Genomic DNA, 23,948 nt, shown 5'->3' on the forward strand with positions numbered 1-23,948 from the left:
GAAATGTTAGTATCCAACTGGGATACTGCCCAACATTTTTAATCTCGAACACTGTACATGTATATATACATGTATATATGAAATTATGGAATTGTCAGTTAATAAATTGCTGTAAAACTGTCTCTGGATTTTGTGTGGAGGAATCAGGATTTTGGGGCCAAAAATTAATTGTGTCTGGTATCTTTAATATAACATCTAATAGCCGATGATTAGTAAGTCAGTATGCTATCCTGTTATTGTTAAACAAAACAAATTATTAACTTTTCTTTAATATAATTCTTTCTCGTATAAAGATGAAATATATACAACTTTTAACTTTAACAGTACTGTTTTCTCAGCATCACTTTTTATCTATTCTTTGAGTCTAGACAACTAATTATTCATATCCTGAACAACACAGGTATATAACCAAATAAAATTTACATAACTGCATTTGTAGAATCTATCAGAGGGCTTGCCTGAGGTACAACTGGTTATAGGATTGATTACCTTGGGGGCGGGGGGGGGGGGGGATGTAGCCCACGGGAGGGGATGTAGCCCAATGGTAAAGCCCTCACTTGATGCACGGTTGGTATTGGATCGATCCCCATCAGTGGACTCATCTGGCTATTTCTCGTCCCAACCAGTGCACCACGACTGGTATATTAAAGGCTGTGGTATGTGCTAACCTGTCTGTGGGAATGGTGCATATAAAAACATCCCTTGCTACTAATGGGGAAAATGTAGTGGGTTTCGTCTCTAATGAGTATATGTCAAATTACCAAATGTTCAACATTCAATAGCCAATGATTAAAATAAATCAATGTGCTCTAGTGGTGTCGTTAAACAAAACAAACTTTAATTTTAAATATTTGCTTTGAATAATCTCTAACAAGTTTTGTGTGATTAGTGTTAGTGTGAGAAACTAAAACACTAATAGCAGAATGTAAACTTTGTAACAACAGGGTGTAATCTATTTTCACAGACAGATTGAACTATATATTAATTACATTACTTACTAACCTAACACAGGTGATTATTCGATGTAGTTAGTAACAAAATGTAGAGAATACTTTACCTGCTTAATGCCTCTAGTATATTTAATATTGTTTAAAAATTTAGCTTAGATCATCCAATTTTGTTAGAATCATCAGCCATTTTGCCTGATTTGTGTAATTTAGGTAGCAATAAATAGAGGCTATTTCATGTTTTTTGTCATATATGATTTATATCTCATCTCATGAAGTTTGCAATATCTCACGAGTTGCGCTTGCTCGATGAGTGTGATATGATTGCAAACTTCATGAGGTGAGATATAAATCATATTTGACAAAAATGTGAAATTTTCTATTTATTATATAACGTTTTGCAATTCATCTTTATTTTTAAAATACCAGCAGCAAAATAGTTCCGGCTTCCTTACAGTAAAGATAACACTTTCTACAGTGACGATAACACATTTTAGAGTGAAATAGTGAAATTTTCTCTCTAAAATGTGTTATCGTCACTTTGTGACTGATAACACTTATTTCACTGATATTTTAAGATATTTCACTAAATGTTGTATAATAAGATGCAATTTTTACTGTATTATCACCATTCTCAGTGTGGAATATTGTACCGGTATATTGTACAAAGATATTTTAGTTTTCCCAAACTTGTTTTAGCATGCCTCAATAATCTAGCGCCATCTTGCCTTAATCAGCGCCATGCTGCTCTGAGATTAAACACGCCTTTTTCAATAATTAATTCTAAAACTGCATGCCTTTATAAAACACTCGGAAAATGTATTATTAATTAATAAAATATCCCTGTTATATATTTTGCCATTCATTCATTACAGCAAGCACATTAATAACATTTATTTTAATTTCAATAAAAACATTTGTCTTTAATGAAACAAAAAAAGTGCCCTGAAAATGGTAAATTTTTTCCAAAAGTGTTCAGTCTACCATGCCGTGCCAAATTTCTTGGGAAAAACACTAGATTTGTATACTGATGGAAAGAAATAAGGGAAAACACCAACACTAACAACAGTGACAGACTGCAGCCTAAACTCTCATCCAGGGAACATTTTGTTTTCAAAATTTTGATTAGCAATATTTCTAGTCAATTGGAAATTGATTAGCAACTACAGTTTATTGTTTTGAAAATGTGTATGGGTCTTGGAAACTCGTTTAGCATGTTGCGATGTGATACTGAATAAAAATGTTCCCTGTCATCCACAGTGTTACTGACATTCATTCCCACATTCCAGATGTTCAATCTGACATTCCATCTTTGTATTTAATACAGACATTGCATCTTTGTATTTAATACAGACATTGCGTCTTTGTATTTAATACAGACATTGCGTCTTGGTATTTAATACAGACATTGCATCTTTGTATTTAATACAGACATGTCTTTGTATTTAATACATACCATTGCATCTTTGTATTTAATACAGACATTGCATCTTTGTATTCAATACAGACATTGCATCTTTGTATTCAATACAGACATTGCGTCTTTGTATTTAATACAGACGTTGCATCTTTGTATTCAATACAGACGTTGCGTCTTTGTATTCAATACAGACATTGCGTCTTTGTATTCAATACAGACATTGCGTCTTTGTATTCAATACAGACATTGCGTCTTTGTATTCAATACAGACATTGCGTCTTTGTATTCAATACAGACATTGCATCTTTGTATTCAATACAGACATTGCATCTTTGTATTTAATACAGACATTGCGTCATTGCATCTTTCTATTTGTATACTGAACCGCAAAAGAAACGCGACACATGTGTGGCTGAGAAAATATGTTTCAATTTATTAATATACTCTTCAAAAAAAGAAACGCAAAAGGGTACAAATGGGTTATAACTCCGATTTTATGTTTCCTACCGGTTCATGCTTTGTGAATATAAGGTCATTGCATGTCCCAAACACATTCCCACGGTTACATTCGATAAAACGCAGCTACTGTACAATAAAGTTCCAAAATGTGAATATTCGCAAAAACGCAGCCACGTGCAAACCATGTCACCACTGCACGTGCGTTGTCTGCACGTGCAACATGAACACCGACAGTATAAAAGTGCAGGGTGTTCGCTTGCCTGGCCTCTGTATCTGGCCGACAGTTGACAATCCAGGACATGCCACGTCTCAGTGAACCGCAGAGAAACAATGCCATCGGCCGACTAGACGCAGGCGAATCCAGAACGGCCGTTGCCAGGGCATTCCATGTGTCCCCAAGCACCATCTCCAGACTGTGGGACCGTTACCAGCAACATGGATCAACACGTGACCTCCCTAGATCCGGTCGACCACGGGTCACTACCCCCGGGCAGGACCGCTACATCCGGGTACGCCACCTTCGGGAACGATTGACTACTGCCACCTCCACAGCCGCAGCAATACCAGGTTTGCGCAGGATATCCGACCAGACCGTACGGAACCGCCTACGTGAGGTAGGAATTCGTGCCAGACGTCCAGTTCGAGGTGTCATCTTAACACCACAACACCGTCGACTCCGACTGCAGTGGTGCCAGATTCATCGACAATGGCCTCAACTGCGATGGAGACAGGTGTGGTTCAGTGACGAGTCCCGATTTCTGCTCCGACGTCATGATGGAAGATGTCGCGTGTATAGGCGTCGTGGTGAACGTTATGCGGCAAACTGCGTGCAGGAAGTGGACAGATTCGGCGGGGGTAGTGTCATGGTGTGGGCAGCCATCTCACACACTGGCAGAACTGACCTGGTCCACGTGCAGGGCAACCTGAATGCACAGGGCTACATTGACCAGATCCTCCGGCCACACATCGTTCCAGTTATGGCCAACGCCAGCGCAGTGTTCCAACATGACAACGCCAGGCCTCACACAGCACGTCTCACAACAGCTTTCCTACAGAACAACAACATTAATGTCCTTCCTTGGCCATCGATATCACCGGATTTGAACCCAATTGAGCATCTATGGGACGAGTTGGACCGACGCCTCCGACAGCGACAACCACAGCCCCAGACCCTGCCCGAGCTGGCAGCAGCCTTGCAGGCCGAGTGGGCCACCATCCCCCGGGACGTCATCCGTACTCTGGTTGCTTCAATGGGCAGGCGGTGCCAGGCAGTTGTCAACACACGCGGAGGCCACACTCGGTATTGACTCCAGATGACCTTGACCTTGGTGGTGTGTCCTATCACTTACTCACAATGGACTAGAGTGAATTGTGAACAATCCTCCAACATTCGGTAATTATCGGACTCACCATTCAATAATTAAATCAATTCTCCAAATGTTACGACAATGTGGTTTTGCGTTTCTTCTTTTGAAGAGTATATCAAAGATAAATTTTGAAAAATCTGATAAAGTCAATTTATTGGATGCTCTTTGACCACAGTCTCTGGGTCGTTTGCCTGTGTTCAGGTAGTGGGGGGATCCAGCACATCGAGATTGTAGGGCGTGACATGTTCAATACCATGTATGTCCTCCCAGGGTGTTCAAAACGGCCATACACCGTCGGTACATGGAGTGCACGAGGCGGTTCACAAAAGCCATTGGCACCTGTGCCCACACCCTCAGGAAAGCTGCCTCCAGTTGCACATGAGTTGTCGGCCTTGGGACCACCTGGTTAAGCCGTCTCTGGATTTCATCCCACAGGTGTTCAATTGGGTTCAAATCAGGGCTGAGAGCCGGCCACGGCATGGTTCTGATGTTGTGCTGACGCAGGAAGTCCATGGTGATCCTGGCCGTGTGGGGGCGAGCATTATCCTGCTGGAACACATGGTTATGGTGACGCGTGAAGAAGGGCACTATGTGAGGTGTTAGAATCTGGTCAACGTAGCGCTGCGCTGTGATGCCATTCCCTCTGCCTGCACCAACATTTTGGAACAAATGGGGCCCAATTCTCTGATTCAGGCCTATAGCACCCCAAACCATGATGCTTTGGCCACCCCACGGGTCTCTCTCCAGGACACATACGTGTCTGTAGCGTTCACCCCTCCTACGCCACACCCTCACTCTGCCATCCGAGTTGGAAACGCAGTACCGGCTCTCGTCAGAGAAGACTATCAACCTCCATTGTTGATGCCGCCAATGTTGGTGCTGTGTAGCCCACTGTAGTCGTGTCTGACGGTGGCGGGCGGTGAGGACAGGTCCTCGAGCGGGACGTCGGCAAAACAGGTTGTTGGCGGCCAGTCGACGTCGTACCGTGTCGTCACTGATGGGTCGCTGTCCAGTGCCAATGGTCGTGCGAGCTGTCATGCTGGCCGTTCTGAAGCGATCATGGAGGTGTTGCCGGTTGATGTAGCGGTCCTGCCTGGGCGTGGTCACCCGCTGCGGTGACTGTCTGCAGTGCTGTTGGTGTTGATGTACCACTGCTGTAGACGATGGATGGTGCTGACATGGACATTGTAAGCGTTAACAACAACCAGGGCACGCTGCCCGGCTTGCAATCGGCCGATAGCTTGTTATCTCTGCGCTGCTGACAATCGGGTCATACCTGATGCGTGCAAATTACGAATGCCAGGAACGCGGTTCAAGTTGGTTTTTATACCCATAACCTCCACAAGATGCACGTGCATTTCGGTTTTCATGACAATTGTTTGCAACTGCCACCCACGGCCTTCGAGACAGGTGCGTTTTGGCGTGTCATTTCATGGACAGTTGAAAGGGTACCTGCAATTTGGGTCTCAGTCATAAACCAGCATGTCTTGTAATATTGACAGTTACATCCCCGAAATAAATTGTTATAATTTACCATATAGAAATGACATTTAAAAATCTCGCGTTTCTTTTGCTGTTCAGTATATTTAATACAGACATTGCATCTTTGTATTTAATACAGACATTGCATCTTGGTATTTAATACAGACATTGCGTCTTTGTATTTAATACAGACATTGCATCTTTGTATTTAATACATACATTGCGTCTTTGTATTTAATACAGACATTGCGTCTTTGTATTCAATACAGACATTGCATCTTTGTATTTAATACAGGCATTGCGTCATTGCATCTTTCTATTTAATACAGACATTGTGTCTTTGTATTTAATACAGACATTGCGTCTTTGTATTTAATACAGACATTGCATCTTGGTATTTAATACAGACATTGCATCTTGGTATTTAATACAGACATTGCATCTTGGTATTTAATACAGACATTGCGCCATTGCATCTTTCTATTTAATACAGACATTGCGTCTTGGTATTTAATACAGACATTGCATCTTTGTATTTAATACAGACATTGCATCTTGGTATTTAATACAGACATTGCATCTTGGTATTTAATACAGACATTGCATCTTGGTATTTAATACAGACATTGCGTCTTTGTATTTAATACAGACATTGCGTATTGGTATTTAATACAGACATTGCGTCTTTGTATTTAATACAGACATTTCATCTTTGTATTTAATACAGACATTGCGTCTTTGTATTTAATACAGACATTTCATCTTTGTATTTAATACAGACATTGCATCTTGGTATTTAATACAGACATTGCGTCTTTGTATTTAATACAGACATTGCATCTTTATATTTAATACAGACATTGCATCTTGGTATTTAATACAGACATTACATCTTTGTATTTAATACAGACATTACGATACAAATAGTGAATTAAATTTGCTCAACAGTACCATGTGTTCCTTTATTTATTTCTCTCAGGCATCAATGCAGTTATTGATACAACCATTGATAGCGGAATGTTATGTTTCTTATTTAAAGTTGTATTTGTGTTTTACATTAGTGAAATATACAGCTTTACTTTTGCTAGGGATATATATATATACTAATCATATTTGTGCACATCTGTAATTCATGCAATGAGACAGTGTGGTTTGGGACGTTCCACACATCACCATAGTAATACATGACTGTGATTAGATACATGTATGTCTTCCTTGAAACACAATAAATGCATTTGCTTTACTTGACATATTTTTTCCAGATATTCCTAGTGAACGTTGAGTACTGGTAGTATATGTTAATTGATGGAGGATGTCATATTGGCCATAATCCTTCTTGCTATGTATTAGTCACAGACCCTAGTTTTAACCCATGGAAATGGGCCAAGTTTGGTTAATATACAAACCTGTAATACATCTGGATAAAGTTACAACAGAATGAAACGAGAGTCTCTGACGCTAAAACAGAGAAATACACTGTAAAATAGACTAGAGTTCATCTCCATAAGCATTACTTCTCAAAAGTATGTGTGTTTTTAGAATTAAAAAGAAGAAAAGTATTTGGGCATTACAAACAAGGATGACCAGAAATACTTTGGGATGTACGGTATAGAAATTAATGGATAATCTGAACAATAAAATACAAGTAATGTCTAACTTCAATTATCAAACATGGCTTCAGTTGTGAAAAACATGTCGCAGTGTTTAAAAACTAGGGTCTGTCACTTTATGTAACTATTCTAAGAATTAAAGTAACTCGGCTATTTCCATTTCTATATACTTCTCTGGATTATATTAATTCTTCAACATCTTTTTTTATGTTTCATCTTCAAATTTTCTATAAAGTTAACACTCACAGACTTGTCTGTTATCTGTTTTCCTGTTTTCTGGCTGATAGAATAAAATGTCAGAGTATTGAGTTTTAAACATCATTATATATATATATTTCAACCTTCAAAAATGAAGTCTTATTTAAGGTACATGTTGTACATGTACTTGGTCATTTTACAAATCTGGGGCCTAATTCACAAAGGTCTCTTAGGCTCTGTTAATTAGACAACAAAGCATCCTCTTTGCAAGTCTTTTAGCATTGCACTGCGAGATTGCAATGTTGTAAGAGTTTAGTGAATTAGGCCCCTGTGAGGTGTATCTATAGCTGAAACTTAGCTTTCTTGTTTAAATTAGTAGTTTCTTCACACATGAAATGTATTTTTTAAGTGCATGATTGCTTATAAATTATCCAATTCAATATGTTCATATCTTGGAATCAAATGCTTACGTTTGTCACCAGGCAATCAAAGAGAATTGTAGGGTTATAACAATTTGGGTATGCATTTTCAAATACTAAGTTTAAATACTCCAGTATTATGCAAAATGTGGCATATTCCAAACAATAGCATACCAAAACAAATGTCTTAAAGGCATACTGTCACAGATTTAAGGACCTCTCTAAATATGGATAATAAATAAAAATTACAGTAACTGTTGGAAACCAAATCTAGCTATCGCATCACCTTAACTGAACCATGATGGAGTGAAATCCATGTCATCCCTCTCGGCAATTTTAGTTTTTGAATTATGGACCATTGCCATAATTCAATTATTTTTTTACAAAATGTCATTAATAAATGGAGTATGGTGGTTATGAAGATGGTTGAATAAAGTACATTTAGGGACAAATCAAATTATATTTGTTCAGGTAATACTTTGTTAGACCAGTAAATAGGTCAGTGGTCTGTGACAATATGCCTTTAACAGCCTTTGAAAATATTTGTAATTCATTTGCTGGATCTCTTAAATTGTAACTTTTTGTACGTTTTAGTCTGATCACTTCTTGAAACTGATTGTCATATTATGCATCAAATTGCCACATGATTATGCATTCGTATTGCCAAGTGTGGTATCTATTAACTGTGTACTATAATTTTTCTAAAGAGTATGACGTGACGGTTGTGACGGGAAAGAAACGCTTTGCTGGGACAGATGCCAAGGTTTACCTCACCATCTACGGGACCGAGGGATCAACCAACAAAATTCGCCTTGATGCAACCAACGAAGACCCGTTTGAGAGAGGGAAAACCGACAAATTCAACATCAAAGTCAGAGACGTTGGGGAAATTAAGAAAATCAAGTTTGTATTCATCACAACATAACAAAACCAGAATAATAATTTACAGGGCTATAGCTCTGGCACTTGCCAAATTCGCTAATTTTGAAAACAATAGGCACATTTTATTTTAATTTGGCGAAATTAATAATTCCATGCAATTATTGTTATTTTGTCAAGAAATAACTGGGTTTTTACAATTTTTTAAGTTTAATAAATAATTTGGCAACATTTTCTGCTTGCCTAGAGTTAACCCAGCTTTAAATACCCCCCCAAAAACTCCCCCCAAAACCCAATAACAACAACAACAACAACAACAACAAGAAAAAAGCATTCATAAAATACATTTCTTTTATGATCCTCTGTTGTTATTACATCAAGTTAGTCCCAGCCGATCTAGATAGAAATTTTAATAGAACATGTTTTTCTATTTACTGCTATACAATATTTCTGGCTAAAAGATATTTTTATAGTTCTTAAAAATTAAATACTTGGTACTTAATTTGTTTCTTCCTTGGGGAATACAGGTAGTACTTACTGTTTATCCAATGTATTTTGTCAATTTAGTAGTGCAAAATCTTTTTAACATGATTTAATAATGTGCATTATTTTGGAACTGTCAAGTTGATTAATATATATGTATAATCATGTCATTAGTATAATGTTTCATTACAAATGAGTGGATAACCCACAGTTTAATGATACTTTAAAGTCACATACCCTAGTTTCAACCCGTAAAAATGGACACTAAGTTTGATTAATTTACAAATGTGAAACATATTTGGATAACGTTACAACAAAGTGAAATAAGAGTCTATGACATTAAAATGGTGAAATACTCTTTAAAATAGACTAAAACGCGACTACATAACCATTACTTCTCAGACGCACATGCATTTTTTAAAATATGTAAAATGCATTTTGTAGTATTAGAAATACCAGGATGACCAGAAATACTTTGGTTGTACAGAAATAGATAATCTAAACAATAAAATATAAGTAATATTTGATTACAGTGATCATAAACGGCTCTAATAGTGGAAAATATGCCTTAGTGTTTAAAACTAGGGTCTGTCCCTTTAAGGCAACTTTGAGACATCATGGTAATTGCACATAGGGGCATGCAGGTGTGAATTTGAAGTGACAGCTATATGTATATATAATGTCACAGTGAGCCCAGTAATTAATCATTTAACTCTTTTACTAAATAATGATCCTCTCCCCCTCTAAAATGCAGCTGCCTGATAAACTCATGTTTCTGCTATTACCAGTTTGCATTGTGTTGTCGTTTTTAGTATAATTAATTTCTATTATTTATTTACACATTAAAAAAACACCTAAAGAAGAAAGAAAAGAATTAGATGAATATTCATTTTATCAGACATGCAGGACAAAATCTCTGTACTTACGGTTAAAGTGTGAGAATATCAATATTACAGCAATTATTATACGTGTATATTTCTTGAGATCCGACGCCATATAACCGTAAATAAAATGTGTTGAGTGCAGCATTAAATGAAACATTTCCTTTCTTTCCATTTCTTGAGAATTCTGTTGTTCATATTTGGTTTTGTTTCAGCAGGACAATGCTAATTGGCTATTAGTAGCATATTTAATTGTACATGTTATATATCCGGTAGATAGATTTGGTATCAAACAATTATAATGTTTTTCCTAATGAGCAATGTAGCATTTTAATGACAATATTTTTAAGACCAAACATTGTTTTTACATCTGTCTTAATTTTTACAGTTTAAAGTCATTCTAAGTTTTGATTTACTACTTTTGATTATAATAGTGATTGTATTATATTGAAGTACAGCGTATACATGTGTACGTGTCACATCATTTTATATCACATGGTATATAACAGTGACCAGTCAAAACATTTGTAACAAACTGTAATTATTTCTTACAGGATTGAACATGATGGAAGTGGATTGGCTCCAGGATGGCATCTAGATAGGGTAAGTGGACTGAAATTCTACATGCATTATTCCCCAGCCTACTACCAGCTCTCTTGCACTTGCCAGCATGGGTGGTCCCCTCCTCCCATCCACGCCAAACCCGTTTCCTGTCCTGGACAGAGGAGCCGACCTAGGCCGACACCTGCACCCATAACAGGCGTGCACTACAACAGCTTGTTCTGAATGTGCATGTTAAACCCTATGACACGACCTGACCTGACCTGACCTGACCTGACCTGACCTGACATGCATGACCCATAACAGCATACAACTAGAAAAATTATTTGTTTTGTCAAACCAAGGGAATAAAAACTGACATATACATGTATAAAGAATAATAAACAAGTTACCAGTTACTATCATATTTATATCTAGAGTAAAATAATTATCATTTTTCACGAACTTTAATATTAGCAAGTGACAAATGAAAATTATATTTTGAGGGCCATAAATTGGATACTACGGTAACTGATATTGAGTTTGTTATTCCATTTATTACCCCAGCTATTGTTTCTTTCTCTAAAAGCCTTTTACTTTTGCTATACGTAAATATAGAAACAATGTAAACCACTTTACACACTGTTCTGAGGATAGCTTTGACTTTAAAATTGTATTTTAATCATGTTCATAGATAATTTTCAAAAACCAAAGTTCTATTTATTCTGTTAAAAAAAAATCTATAATGAATAGCATTAAAATAATATTTTATTACAAATTTAATAATGAAAACAAAGACGCATAAATGCAAACTCTTTTAAACAACGTGACATCATTTTGTGTGTTTGCCAAAATGTGATAACGTCATCTTTAGTACCGACAATGTCATTGGTTTGTAAGCATCAAATCGTCCAATAGTATTGTACATTACAATAGTCCAGAACATTTCACTGAGAAAATATTAAAATTTTAATATTTTCCTCGTTAGGAGTAACCGCTGAGGTAATAATGTAAAATATAATTTAAAAAATTATGAAAACCATCTCATTGTCTGATATTACATGTTTTAGGCATCATACAAGGTATCTCCTTTGATTATACAAACCACTTACGGTATATAATATTATTCTGACTGATTCTATGAGCCATAGCAATTTATTTAGTTTTTTGCCAATCTTTAATTTATACAGAAACATTACAAATGCATTTATGTATTAAATTATTTTCTTACCCCAGCAGGCACTCATAACGGGGAAAATAAAAATAATAATTTCACTGAGAAATTATCATGCATTGGTTTAACGTACACTACTACTGTACAATTTGACGCCAACAAACCAATCACCTTGTCGGTACTAAATATGACATCATCACGATTTGGCAAAGCACACACAATGACATCATGTAGTTTAAAGCATTTATGTTTACGTCTTTCTGGTTTCAGTGTTAAACTTGTAATAAAATGGTAGTTTAATGCAATTCATTATAGATTTTTTTTTTTTTTTTTTTACAGAATATATAGAACTGGGTTTTCAGAATTAAAGTTAAAGCAATACTCAGAACAGTAAAGTAGTTTACGTTGTTTCTATATACATGGACGTGTAGCCGATGTAGCTATCGAAAATAAAGGCTTTAAAAAAAATAACGAACTCGGTACGAGTTATTATCACATTTATGTCCCTCGTGAAATAATTTTCACTCGGGACATAAATTTTATAATAACTGGTAACTTATTTGTTATCCTCTATATATACATGTATAACAGTATAACATTAGTATACCACAAATTAGATATATGTACTTGTATATAGATTATATCACTTTGATGTAAGGCCATGAATTCAAGGCTCCCCAACCTTGACATGGTGAAAATGGACTGGGGAAAATAAATAATATTTTTTTTATTTATTATTCTGACTGAGAATATTTCCATCTCCAGGTTATCATCCAAGATCCTAAAAACCCAAAGAACATCTATTACTTCTTGTATGGAGGATGGCTGTCCAGAGATGCGGGGGATGGCAGGTTGTGGAGGGAGATCAAGGCAAAGAGGAAATTACCAAAAGAAGTGACCCGAGGTAAACCACGAACACTATGGTACATGTACCTGTACTTTACCTGTTTTAAGCAGGAGGATATTACCATATGAAAATATCTGACTCAATGTAAACCAGACGGACCAGCATTTTATAACCTATGTTTCTAGACTCCCGATAATTGGCACCATTCTCCACCATTCTCTGAAGCCTATGTCGTTTTTATTCCCAACTTTAGAGTTAAAAATTCCCAGTCTGCATGTAAATAATTCCCATTTATTATTATTATATAAAGACATATTTTGAAAATGATACATAACACTTGGCAAACACCCCTTCACTCCCCTATAAGATTTTGTGTCACAAAATACATATATTAATTTGAATAAACTCAAGTACATGAGGTGCTTTTAAAATAAAACTGAAAAATCCCTCTCTTTTTTTATAAAATGATACTAAAACTCCTAAAGTCCATGCCATGGATGAAATAAAACCCTGCAGACTGTTGTTGACAGTTTTAAGGATACTAAAAAAGTTTTTAAAGTTTGATACTACTGCATTGTACTTAAAAATACAAGCTATGTTCAGTGACATGACATTACACATTTCAGTTTGTACTGAAAACAGCCTTTTACTCACACTGACAAATAATGCATCATTTGCACTCCGAAAAATCAATGTTTTCTTTTAGTTAAGAACATTTACCAAATTGCTAAACGTTTTCGTCGTAGTATAATTCTATTCTTAAATATTAATTTTAAAGTAGATATAATTAACAGGTCGAATTTGTGTTGTCGTTTTATCTTAAAATACTTCACAGACCTCTAAAAGTAAAAACTTGTGTAACCATTAAGAGAAAAAAAAAGTTTAGGTCATCATTATGATCTTGTAAATAGTGTCCTAAATTAATTTGTTTTATGTAAGTCAAGGTTGAAATGATAATCCTGGATGAACATAATGGTCAGTAGGCAATCTGATTAAAATTAGCTCTACTGGTTTACCAGTAGATTTAACAGCATTGTGTGGACTCCCATGTCCAGGTGACATTTCATCTATAAATAACAATTTAAATATCGACCAATTACACTTCGCCTTTTATAGCGTTATTCGGGAGCATACAAATTTTAAAAATATCGGGCGAGACTATTTATGCAATAGGCGAACTTGTTGGTCTATTTTAACATTAAAAAACAGGGGGAAAAGTGCAGTAATACTTTGGATTGTATACTAGTATAAACAGATTTTATGGCTATACCATCATGGTTTTTTTTTTTTTTTTTTTAAGTGAATTTTATATAAAATTTTATATTGAAATTAGTTTCTGGCATACTTTGTAATTCACCCGAATCATTTCGTATACCCTCGGCATAATCCCGAATGTTTTCAAATTCTTTTCAAATCACTGGCTTGATTTTGCAAGTAAGTTTTTGATTGGTCGAATGAAAGGTCAACTGGACATTAGCTCCAACAAGGTGCTGTTAGATCCACAGGTAATAGAAATTAGCCAGTGGAGCTAATTTTAGTTAGATTGGTCAGTAGGCAACATTTCAGATGATGCTGTTTACACAGCTAGCTGTTAGGTCTAATTGTCAAAATTAGCTTTTAAAGTTTATATATACAAATGTATATGGTAACTAACAGATACATTGTGTATTTCAATTTCACAATTTTTCGCTGAGGAAACAATCCACTCCCAAAAAACCCCCCAGACAAACCAAAACAAAATTTAATATTGTATGATACTGTACTATTAACTTATTGGTGTTCCTGTGGCATTCCTAACAAAGTTTTAAAGAAGGTTTTCTTTAATTTATGTTTTACTTCAAATGTTTTAATGATAAAATTTATTAAAACATGAGACACATAACTTTTTCCTCAAGACATTCAGCAATTCATATATAATTTTATTTTGTCGTCTATTTTCTTGTTAAAAGAAATTATTTTCATATATATTACCAATGGTTCCTTATTTTAATGCCTACTTGTTTTGTTTTTCTTGAATTAAGTTACAGCAAAGAAAAAATCTAAAGGTGACTTGTACAGGTGTATTTTCATCTGCATGAATGCTATATTCTTGTGCATCACTGTAGTACAATGATGAACAAAGACATTTGCATTATTTTGTCTTTATAAAGCGTGCATGCTCAGTGTTGCTTTACTTAATTGCTTTCATTGAGGTGATCGTATGCAGTATTGTTATCTCGCTTGAATCTTAAAGTTGTCATTGTAATTTTCTTATACATGTATGTCCAAGTACATGTGTTTACATTGAATAACATATGATAATAGCTATATTGCCTACATCGGTGTGTAGTACGGTAGGTTTTAATTCTTGTTTTCAGTAGTTTTCTTGGGACAGTCTTTGTTGGAATCTATCAAAATGATGTCCTCTCATATGAAGTTGGAACTCACAGTGACAAATTAAATCATGTCATTTCACATGAACTTGAAAACCAGAGGCAAAATCACATCCTCTCACATGAAATTAAAAACCGCAGTGCAGTGGACAATTAATACAATTAATACATGTATTTAAAAATATTTTAGGTGACTATAGATGTATCTTCATGTGATTATTGCCTAGGTAACTAATTATATTTGTGTAGCCGGTTAGTTACCTAGCTCTTACATACTTGTACTAGGATCCTGTACATACATTTATTTTCAATCTTTCTTTTGATTGATGACTGCACATCAAGTGTCCAAATAGCAGTCTACAATTTTTGTGTGATACATGAATAAATTTCTGGTGATCCCAAGGTTTGCAACTTTTAATTCTAGAATGTAACGCTTCACAACTTAAGAGATTGACAGTTTGCATGAATTTTAAGCTCCATTGTATATCTGACAAGCAAACAGAATGACATGCAGTTTGAGTGAAATACTCGTATTGTACCCTGCAGTTTGAAAATCACATCCTTTCACATGAACATGGCATTCACAGTGGCAAAATCACATTCCTTTCACACGAAGATGGAAATCACAGTGGCAAAATCATATTATGTCACTTGAACATGGAAATCACAGTGGCAAAATCACATTATGTCATATGAACATGGAAATCACAGTGGCAAAATCACATTATGTCACATGAACATGGAAATCACAGTGGCAAAATCACATTATGTCACACGAACATGGAAATCACAGTGGCAAAATCACATTATGTCACATGAACATGGAAAACACAGTGGCAAAAATCACATCCTTTCACATGAACATGGAAATCACAGTGGCAAAATAACATTATTTCACACAAAGATGGAAATCATGGTGGCAAAATCACATCCTTTCACACAAAGATGGAAATCATGCTGGCAAAATCACATTATTTCACAAAGATGGAAATCACAGTGGCAAAATCACATTATTTCGCTTAAACTTTTGCCCAGCAGTGCCAAAATCACATCCTCTCACACACTTGAAAATCACAGTGGCAAAGTCTCATTATTTCACATGAACATAGAAATCATGGTGGCAAAATCACATCCTTTCACTTAAACTTTTGCCCAGCAGTGGCAAAATCACATCCTCTCACGCACTTGAAAATCACAGTGGCAAAATCACATTATTTTACATGAACTTGGAAATCACAATATCAAAACCACGTCAAGTCAGATGCCACTAGTTCAACACAGTCATGTAGATGTTCAAGTTAGACTTGTCAGCAGTGTGCACGTTTCATATTAATATATATCCTAGATTTCTATACTTGTCTTAATCTTATAGTAGATCATTCATTACGCTTAGTTGTGCATGAAGTAAAATTGTATGTATCATGTTAAACCTGAAAACATAAAAATATTTGTAGTCTTCAAATTTAAAAAATAATTGGTTTCATTAGATTAATAAATTAGATTATTTGGTCATTATAATCTTTCTCAGCTATGTCTTATATATGATACATGTAAGTGTATCAGTATTACTGTATATATGTAATATCATACATCTGTATATTAAACTATTGAATCCCGGGGCCCTAGACAGAACCAGTAACCATTTCTTTGATTTGATCTCTTAATGCAAACATTACGAGACTATTATGGTACTAGGAAACTAGAGAAATGCATGATATTAAAAATAAATATAGTAAAAGAAATTTTTTTAAAATTAATTTAATGTATACATTGTATCTATACTAAAACCCTTTACCTTTCTTGCATTCCATCCTCCACTCACTCCTGAAAATGTTTCCTCTCTCATTATCTGTGTTGTCCTAAACCATATTTCCAATGCCATACAACAGTAATTAAAATGTATTGAGTGCTTCATAAAATAAAACATTCCTTCCTTCCTTCCTTCCTTCCTTCTTTCCTCTTCCATGTTATCATCTGTATAAAAGACCAAAGACATTTAGTCTGGTTATATGTTTGATCCAGAAATGTGGGTAACAATATTTTTTCTTTAATTGAAAAATAAAATCTACCAAAACACGTGTTTGTTGTAGGTATTACGGTGAAGTATATAGTGACAGTGAAGACTGGGGATGTGCGGTTCGGAGGAACAGATGCCAGCGTCTTCATTCAGTTCACCGGGTCAAAGGGCACCACAAAAAGGTTGAAGCTGGATGACTATCAAAACAATTTTGAAAGAGGAAAGACAGACAGATTTGAGGTATGCTGAATATTTAATATACAGTCAAACCTGTCTAAACCGGATCATGCCATGGACCTAAAATGTATCCGATTTACACGTGATCGGGTGTTTACAGGTTTATTTTAGAAATTGGAAACTTTGGGACAATGAATCTTGGCTGGTATTGACAGGATACTGATTTGTTCAGGTTCCGGTTTAGTCAGGTTTAGCTGTATCTGTTAATATTTTCCATACCTCAACATGAAAAAAATTGAGGGAAGTCATAAATTGCTCCTGTAGCTTACGTTATGGGGATCCATTTAAGATGTTACCATAACGATACCATCTAAATTCACATGCTAGGGAGAGCCTAATAATTACTCTTCTCAGGGGATTGATGGGGAGTAAAAGTGATAGCTCCTGTTAAAGGCAAATTGTCACAGACCACTGACCTGTTACATAGCCTAACAAAGTATTACCTAAAAATATATATATTTGATTTGTCCCTAAATGTACTTTATTGAACCATCTACATAACCACTATACTCCACTTATTAATGATATTTTGTATAAATAATTGAATTATGGCAATGGTCCATAATTCAAAAACTAACATTGCTGAAAGGGTTGATATGGATTTCACTCCATCATGGTATAGTTAAAGTGATGCAATAGCTAGGTTTGATCTGTAAAAATTAATGTAATTTTGATTTATTATTAATTTTTAGAGAAATAAGGTCGTTAAATCTGTGACAGTATGCCTTTAATTGGCGAGGTAAATGTGTAGTAGTTTCCCACTATTTTTCATGTCCCCTTCAAGGCCCTTGTTGTGTTAAGTGTGTGCTATTTAGTTAGCTTGCAATCTAGGTACAATGCTATATGTTATACAGTCTTGGGATCATAGAAACTTACAGTTCTATAGACTTATGCTATGCTAGTTATTCTTAGTGGCTAGTAGTTGTTTACAGATATAGTAATACTGAAATATTTCTGTTTCAAATTTGAGTCAAATCAATTCAACGGGTATTGTATAGTGTTATTAGCTTGAGACTACATGTATGTATTTTAATGTATACATATGTATATTGGGGCTGTTCAAATGTTACAAAATGCTATATTTGTAAAAAATAGACCCTCTTCCTCCCTGTGTAATGCTCGTAATGCTAGACCCCCAAAAAATATTATGTAATGCTTGGAGACTCCCCTCCCATACACAAACAAGTCATGCGAAGGGTGTAATGTACTTTTAACATACAGTTTTATGATAAAGTTTTATTTATCGACGCACTCAACACATTTTATTTACGGTTATATGGCGTCAGACATATGGTTACAGACCACACATATTTTGAGAGGAAACCCGCTGTCGCCACTACATGGACTACTCTTTCCGATTAGCAGCAAGGGATCTTTTATTTGCGCTTCCCACAGGCAGGATAGCACAAACCGTGGCCTTTGTTGAACCAGTTATGGATCACTGGTTGGTGCAAGTGGTTTACACATACCCATTGAGCCTTGCGGAGCACTCACTCAGGGTTTGGAGTCGGTATCTGGATTAAAAATCCCATGCCTCGACTGGGATCCGAACCCATTACCTACCAGAATATAGACCGATGGCCTAACCACGATGCCAAGAAGGCTGGTTACGATTTAGGAAAGCACAAATACTCATTTCAATTCGATTTATAATTGTTATTGTACGTATACTTCTAACTATACTACATACTTTAAACATTGTCGCTGTGACAGAGGATTTATGAAAAACCTCACCAAAACCCCACATATTTTAGTAGTAAAAAAGTGAGTTATGTAATGCTGTTAACTACCCCTGCTGTTACATAATATTTGAATGGCACCTTGGTGTATTTATACGTTTTAAACTTATTTCAGCTGGAAGCCCCGACTGTTGGCCCTCTGCAGTCAATAATTCTAGGTCACGACAACTTTGGACCAGGTGCTGGATGGTTTGTTGAAGAAGTAAGCCTAACTGTTCACCAGACATTTAATAATTTTAATAGACACACAAACTAATGGTATTTAAGCTGAATAATTTTAAACAAAAGAAAATTAAATTAATATTTGCATTTTTTTTTTCTTCTGGTTGTCGTTCAGCATATATAACTGAGCTCAGTGTAATGTTTATTTGACAATGTGTGGATTTTTTTTCAGTTTTATTAGTCCCAAATTAGTCCAACTGGAGGGGACGAAAGATTTCATCTCCACCCTTCTGTCTGTCTATCCATCTGTCTGTCTGTCCATCTGTCCAACATATATTTTGTTTGATATTTTTTTGCACAATGCCTTAAGATATTAAGCTGAAATTTTGTGTATAACTTTATCATGCAGTGCGATTTACTCATTTTTCAGTTTTGGCTTGAACGTTTTTGGGGGCAATAGCTGAAGATATTAAGATGGAATTTTGTACTGTTACACATCAAGTTTGACTTTCATAGTGATTTACTCTTCTTTTTTTTAAAAAGAGTTATGACCCTTGAACTTAGGAGATATGAAAATTAGTTGGGCTTGGTAGCAGACATGTATTGCTTTAGCAGTACTCTCAGAATGCTTGTTTTTATATATATATATGTGTATACATTTTCTTTGTTACTGCAATTTTTCTTTCTATAGATATATATATATAATATTTTGTCTGTTACCATAGGTCAGTGTAAGAAAATATCTGACAAGGGAAGAAGCTATTGAGAAACTAAAGCAGGCAAAAAAGAAAGCCAAAGTAAAATCTCGCCGTCATTCACGATTAGACAGTGACGAGGAAGAAGACTGGATTGACGTGGATCGCGACGTTCTGCCCCGGTACGAGGATTACAACATCACCTGTCAGTGCTGGATCGCCAAGGACGAGGAGGAAGGTTTAACATTTAAAGAGTTCCCAGTCAAGGGAAGCGACTCTGATGTTCATGATGGTATGGATGGCTCAATTAACATTTAAAAATGTCTTTCATTTTATTTTATTTATTTACCTTCTGACTACTGGATTGAGTTTTGACAAAAACACATTATGGGACAGGAGCGTCGGAAGCAATTAAAAGTTGGTACTGCCATGAAAGCAGTGTATATGATGAGATCTATAGGGCCTACTATGCAAGCACCATAGGAAGATACATTTTTTTTTCTTGGCTCTAAAAGTGGTATGGCCATGGCTGTACCGGCCGTACCACTTCCGACACTCCTGTGGGGGCACAAATTTTATAACTTTACTCTCATATTTTCACTTAATTTTTTATAAATACATATAAAATAATCTTCATACATGTATGTGAATCGGTAAGTATTATTTTTGTTAGTTTTTCAAATTTTTATAATATTTTAAATCGGATAATGTTGATTAAAATTAGGCAAAAAATGTATAAAGTCGCGTTTACTTACATGCATTTGTGGTCAGATGTCTAGTATTTATGGACATTAGTCCCAATAACTGTGTTTTACTGACCAGAATTGTTTTTGGAATGTACTACGATTCATATCCCAATACTTCGTGATTTTTGTTGTTGGTAAAACAGTCAAATTTATTATCAAATTAGCTGTATCAATCAGCTATCACTAATTAAAAATGACAGCGACGTTCCGCCATTGACACATCTGATACACAACAAATAGCTGTAGATTATAAGATGCTTTGATTACTCACCTTAATACCAGGTCAACCATATTTATTCTTGTAGAGGTTTTTGATTTTCAGTGTTTTAATTTTTAGGTACCAAATGTAAATACGAGGTGACTGTACACACTGGCGATGTGGTGTTTGCTGGAACAGACGCGAACGTCTTCATCCAGTTTGTGGGGACGAATGGTACTTCACCCAAACATGTCATGGACAATGATGCCAACAATTTTGAAAGAAACATGACAGAAACATTTACGGTATTAAGTACAATTTACTTTTCATTTTTGTTTAATTTGTGACTAGAGGAGGGGGTATTGGTAGGTGCAATGCTGAGTTCAGCCAGATTGAAGATAAAAACATTTGCTAGACTGGTTTAGGTGCTTTACAGTAAACCAGATGGCCACTTTGGGAACCAGTCAAAGGGTTTGTGAACATTAGTGAAATGTTTGCTGGCTGAACTTGGGACAGATCACTTCCCTAATTTGTCTTCGCACTTTAATTTTTACACTGTTAAGAAGTATTCTTTTGAATATCATTTTAAATGTGGATACATATATTAAATATTTTGGGGTAATGGGGAAAGGGTCTGGGGAGGATACCCCACTGGCTAACATTACTCTTTTAAGTCCATTCTGGATTATTTTAAGTGGGTTTTTTCCCATTCTAAAATTGAAGTAAGTTGAAAGTGGGCATTGAGGATCTAGGACATCCTTCTCATCTTTAACATCCCTACACATGTTCAACTGCCGACTAAATCTGGGTCATAGGATCTAGCTCAATCAGTGGGGGTATGTGCTGTCCTGTCTGTGTTAAAATGCACATAAAAGATCCCTTCTTGCTAATGGACAAAATGTAGCAGGTTTCATCTGGAGACTGTCAGAATTACTAGATGTTTCACATTAAATAGCAGATGATATATCAGTATGCTCTAGTGGTGTAGTTAAACAAAAAAAACTAAAACTTTAAGCTATTAGCTTTGTGCTGATAGGTACTAGGTTCGCAACCAGAAAATAAATAAATTTGATTTATTACAGCTGAGTGGTGCATTATTTCATTTCTCTTCCTATCACCACAGTGCATTTGAGCGTCTATGTAATTTGCAGGTTATTCATAGTGCTTGTTTTCCTGAGACACAGAAGCTGAGATCAGAATTTTACCCCACCCCCACCTCCTCCAAAGTTAAACTTATTTATGTAATGTTATTTTTGTTATTTTTCAGTTTCTTGATCGAAATGTCGGGGATCTGAAGTCGATAGTGATTGGCCATGATAACACTGGGGCGGGACCTGGCTGGTATCTAGAAGATGTAAGTAGACTGCTGTGTGTGTGTCGGTGTTTCTTGAAACATTAACTGACAACTAGGGCCAGTCCACAGCAGTATGGGATGGAATGGGATTGGATGGGATGGGATGACATGGCATGGAATAACTTGGGATGGATGGGATGGCATGGATGAGATTGGATGGGATAACATGGATGGGATGGGATGACATGGATGGGATAGGATGGGATGACATGGATGGGATGACATGGATGGGATGACATGGATGGGATGGGATGACATGAATGGGATAGGATGGGATGACATGGATGGGATGGGATGACATGGATGGGATAGGATGGGATGACATGGACGGGATGGGATGGGATGGGATGGGATGACATGGATATGCTGGGATGGGATGACACAGATGGGATGGGATGACATGGATGTAATGGAATGGGATGGGATGACATGGATGTAATGGGATGGGATGACACAGATGGAATGGGATGGGATGACATGGATGTAATGGGATGGGATGGGATGACATGGATGTAATAGGATGGGATGGGATGACACAGATGGCATGGGATGGGATGACATGGATGACATGGATGTAATGGGATGGGATGACATGGATGTAATGGGATGGGATGGGATGACACAGATGGCATGGGATGGGATGACATGGATGTAATGGGATGACATGGATGGGATGACATGGATGTAATGGGATGGGATGACAGAGATAGAATGGGATGGGATGACATGGATGTAATGGGATGGGATGACATAGATGGAATGGGTGGGATGGGATGGAATGACATGAATGGGATGGGATGAGATGGGATGGGATGACATGGATGTAATGGGATGGGATGACACAGATGGAATGGGGTGGGATGGACTGGAATGGGATGGGATGGGATGGCATGGATGGTGTGGGATGACATAGATAGGATAGGATGTGATGACATAAGATGTGATGTGATGGGATTGGATGGCATGGGAAAGAAAGAAATGTTTTATATAATGATAAACTTGAAATATTTTAACTATCAGTTATATGGCATCAGAGTCTAGGATAACATAAAACTGATATTTGTGTCAGATTGAAGCATTATGGCTATACCAACTGTCTACAGGAACACTGCAACCAAACCTTTATTCCCCCATTGCAGGTAACAGTTAAGAAGTATCTAACAGAGGAAGAAGTACTAGAGAGACTCAACCAGCTGAAGAAGCTAAGTGGTGCGAAGAAGAGCAAAGTGAAAGACGTATTTGACAAAGATGGCCACCTCCTGCAGGTTCCGGTCTGTGACGAGTATTACTTCACCCACCAGAACTGGCTTCAGGACGAGATCATCTCCAGGGAGCTGGAGTTCCAGAGAAGGGAGACAATCTACCGAGAGAAGGGGAGACAAAAGAGTGACACGAGGAAATTCAGTACAGGTTCATCAGGTGATTACAGTTTAATGATGGGAATATTTTATAGTCCTTCCCACAGGGAACGCCTTTTTATACTATGGAATTTACTTCAAGTTATTTATTTCTGAGCCGAATGTTTTCAAAAGTACACACAAAAATAGTGCAGGTTTTGTCATTTCCAAAACATTTTTACTTTTCTTCTTACGTCAAACCAAACTGAAATTATTTACCAAAAAACATTTTTGTAGGAGAATACTTTGGACTATAGCCAGCGCACCATGACTAGTATATCAAAGGCTGTGGTATGTGCTATCCTGTCTGAGATGGTGCATATA

General features: G+C 36.3%; 1 protein-coding gene across 1 annotated transcript in view; it reads left to right on the forward strand.

The window, feature by feature from the left end:
- The window catches only part of LOC121370513 (lipoxygenase homology domain-containing protein 1-like), a 38,333-nt gene that overhangs the window by 10,798 nt on the left and 3,587 nt on the right, over positions 1 to 23,948 (forward strand). Inside the window, exons 8-16 of the mRNA XM_041495796.1 lie at positions 8,610 to 8,805; positions 10,700 to 10,748; positions 12,625 to 12,763; positions 17,169 to 17,335; positions 19,187 to 19,273; positions 19,959 to 20,220; positions 21,012 to 21,178; positions 22,141 to 22,227; positions 23,367 to 23,646. Of these exons, the coding sequence (XP_041351730.1) occupies positions 8,610 to 8,805; positions 10,700 to 10,748; positions 12,625 to 12,763; positions 17,169 to 17,335; positions 19,187 to 19,273; positions 19,959 to 20,220; positions 21,012 to 21,178; positions 22,141 to 22,227; positions 23,367 to 23,646 (1,434 nt within the window). The remainder of the gene's footprint in view (positions 1 to 8,609; positions 8,806 to 10,699; positions 10,749 to 12,624; positions 12,764 to 17,168; positions 17,336 to 19,186; positions 19,274 to 19,958; positions 20,221 to 21,011; positions 21,179 to 22,140; positions 22,228 to 23,366; positions 23,647 to 23,948) is intronic.

This window comes from Gigantopelta aegis, chromosome 4 (assembly GCF_016097555.1).
Source record: "Gigantopelta aegis isolate Gae_Host chromosome 4, Gae_host_genome, whole genome shotgun sequence".
NCBI classification, from domain to species: domain Eukaryota; kingdom Metazoa; phylum Mollusca; class Gastropoda; order Neomphalida; family Peltospiridae; genus Gigantopelta; species Gigantopelta aegis.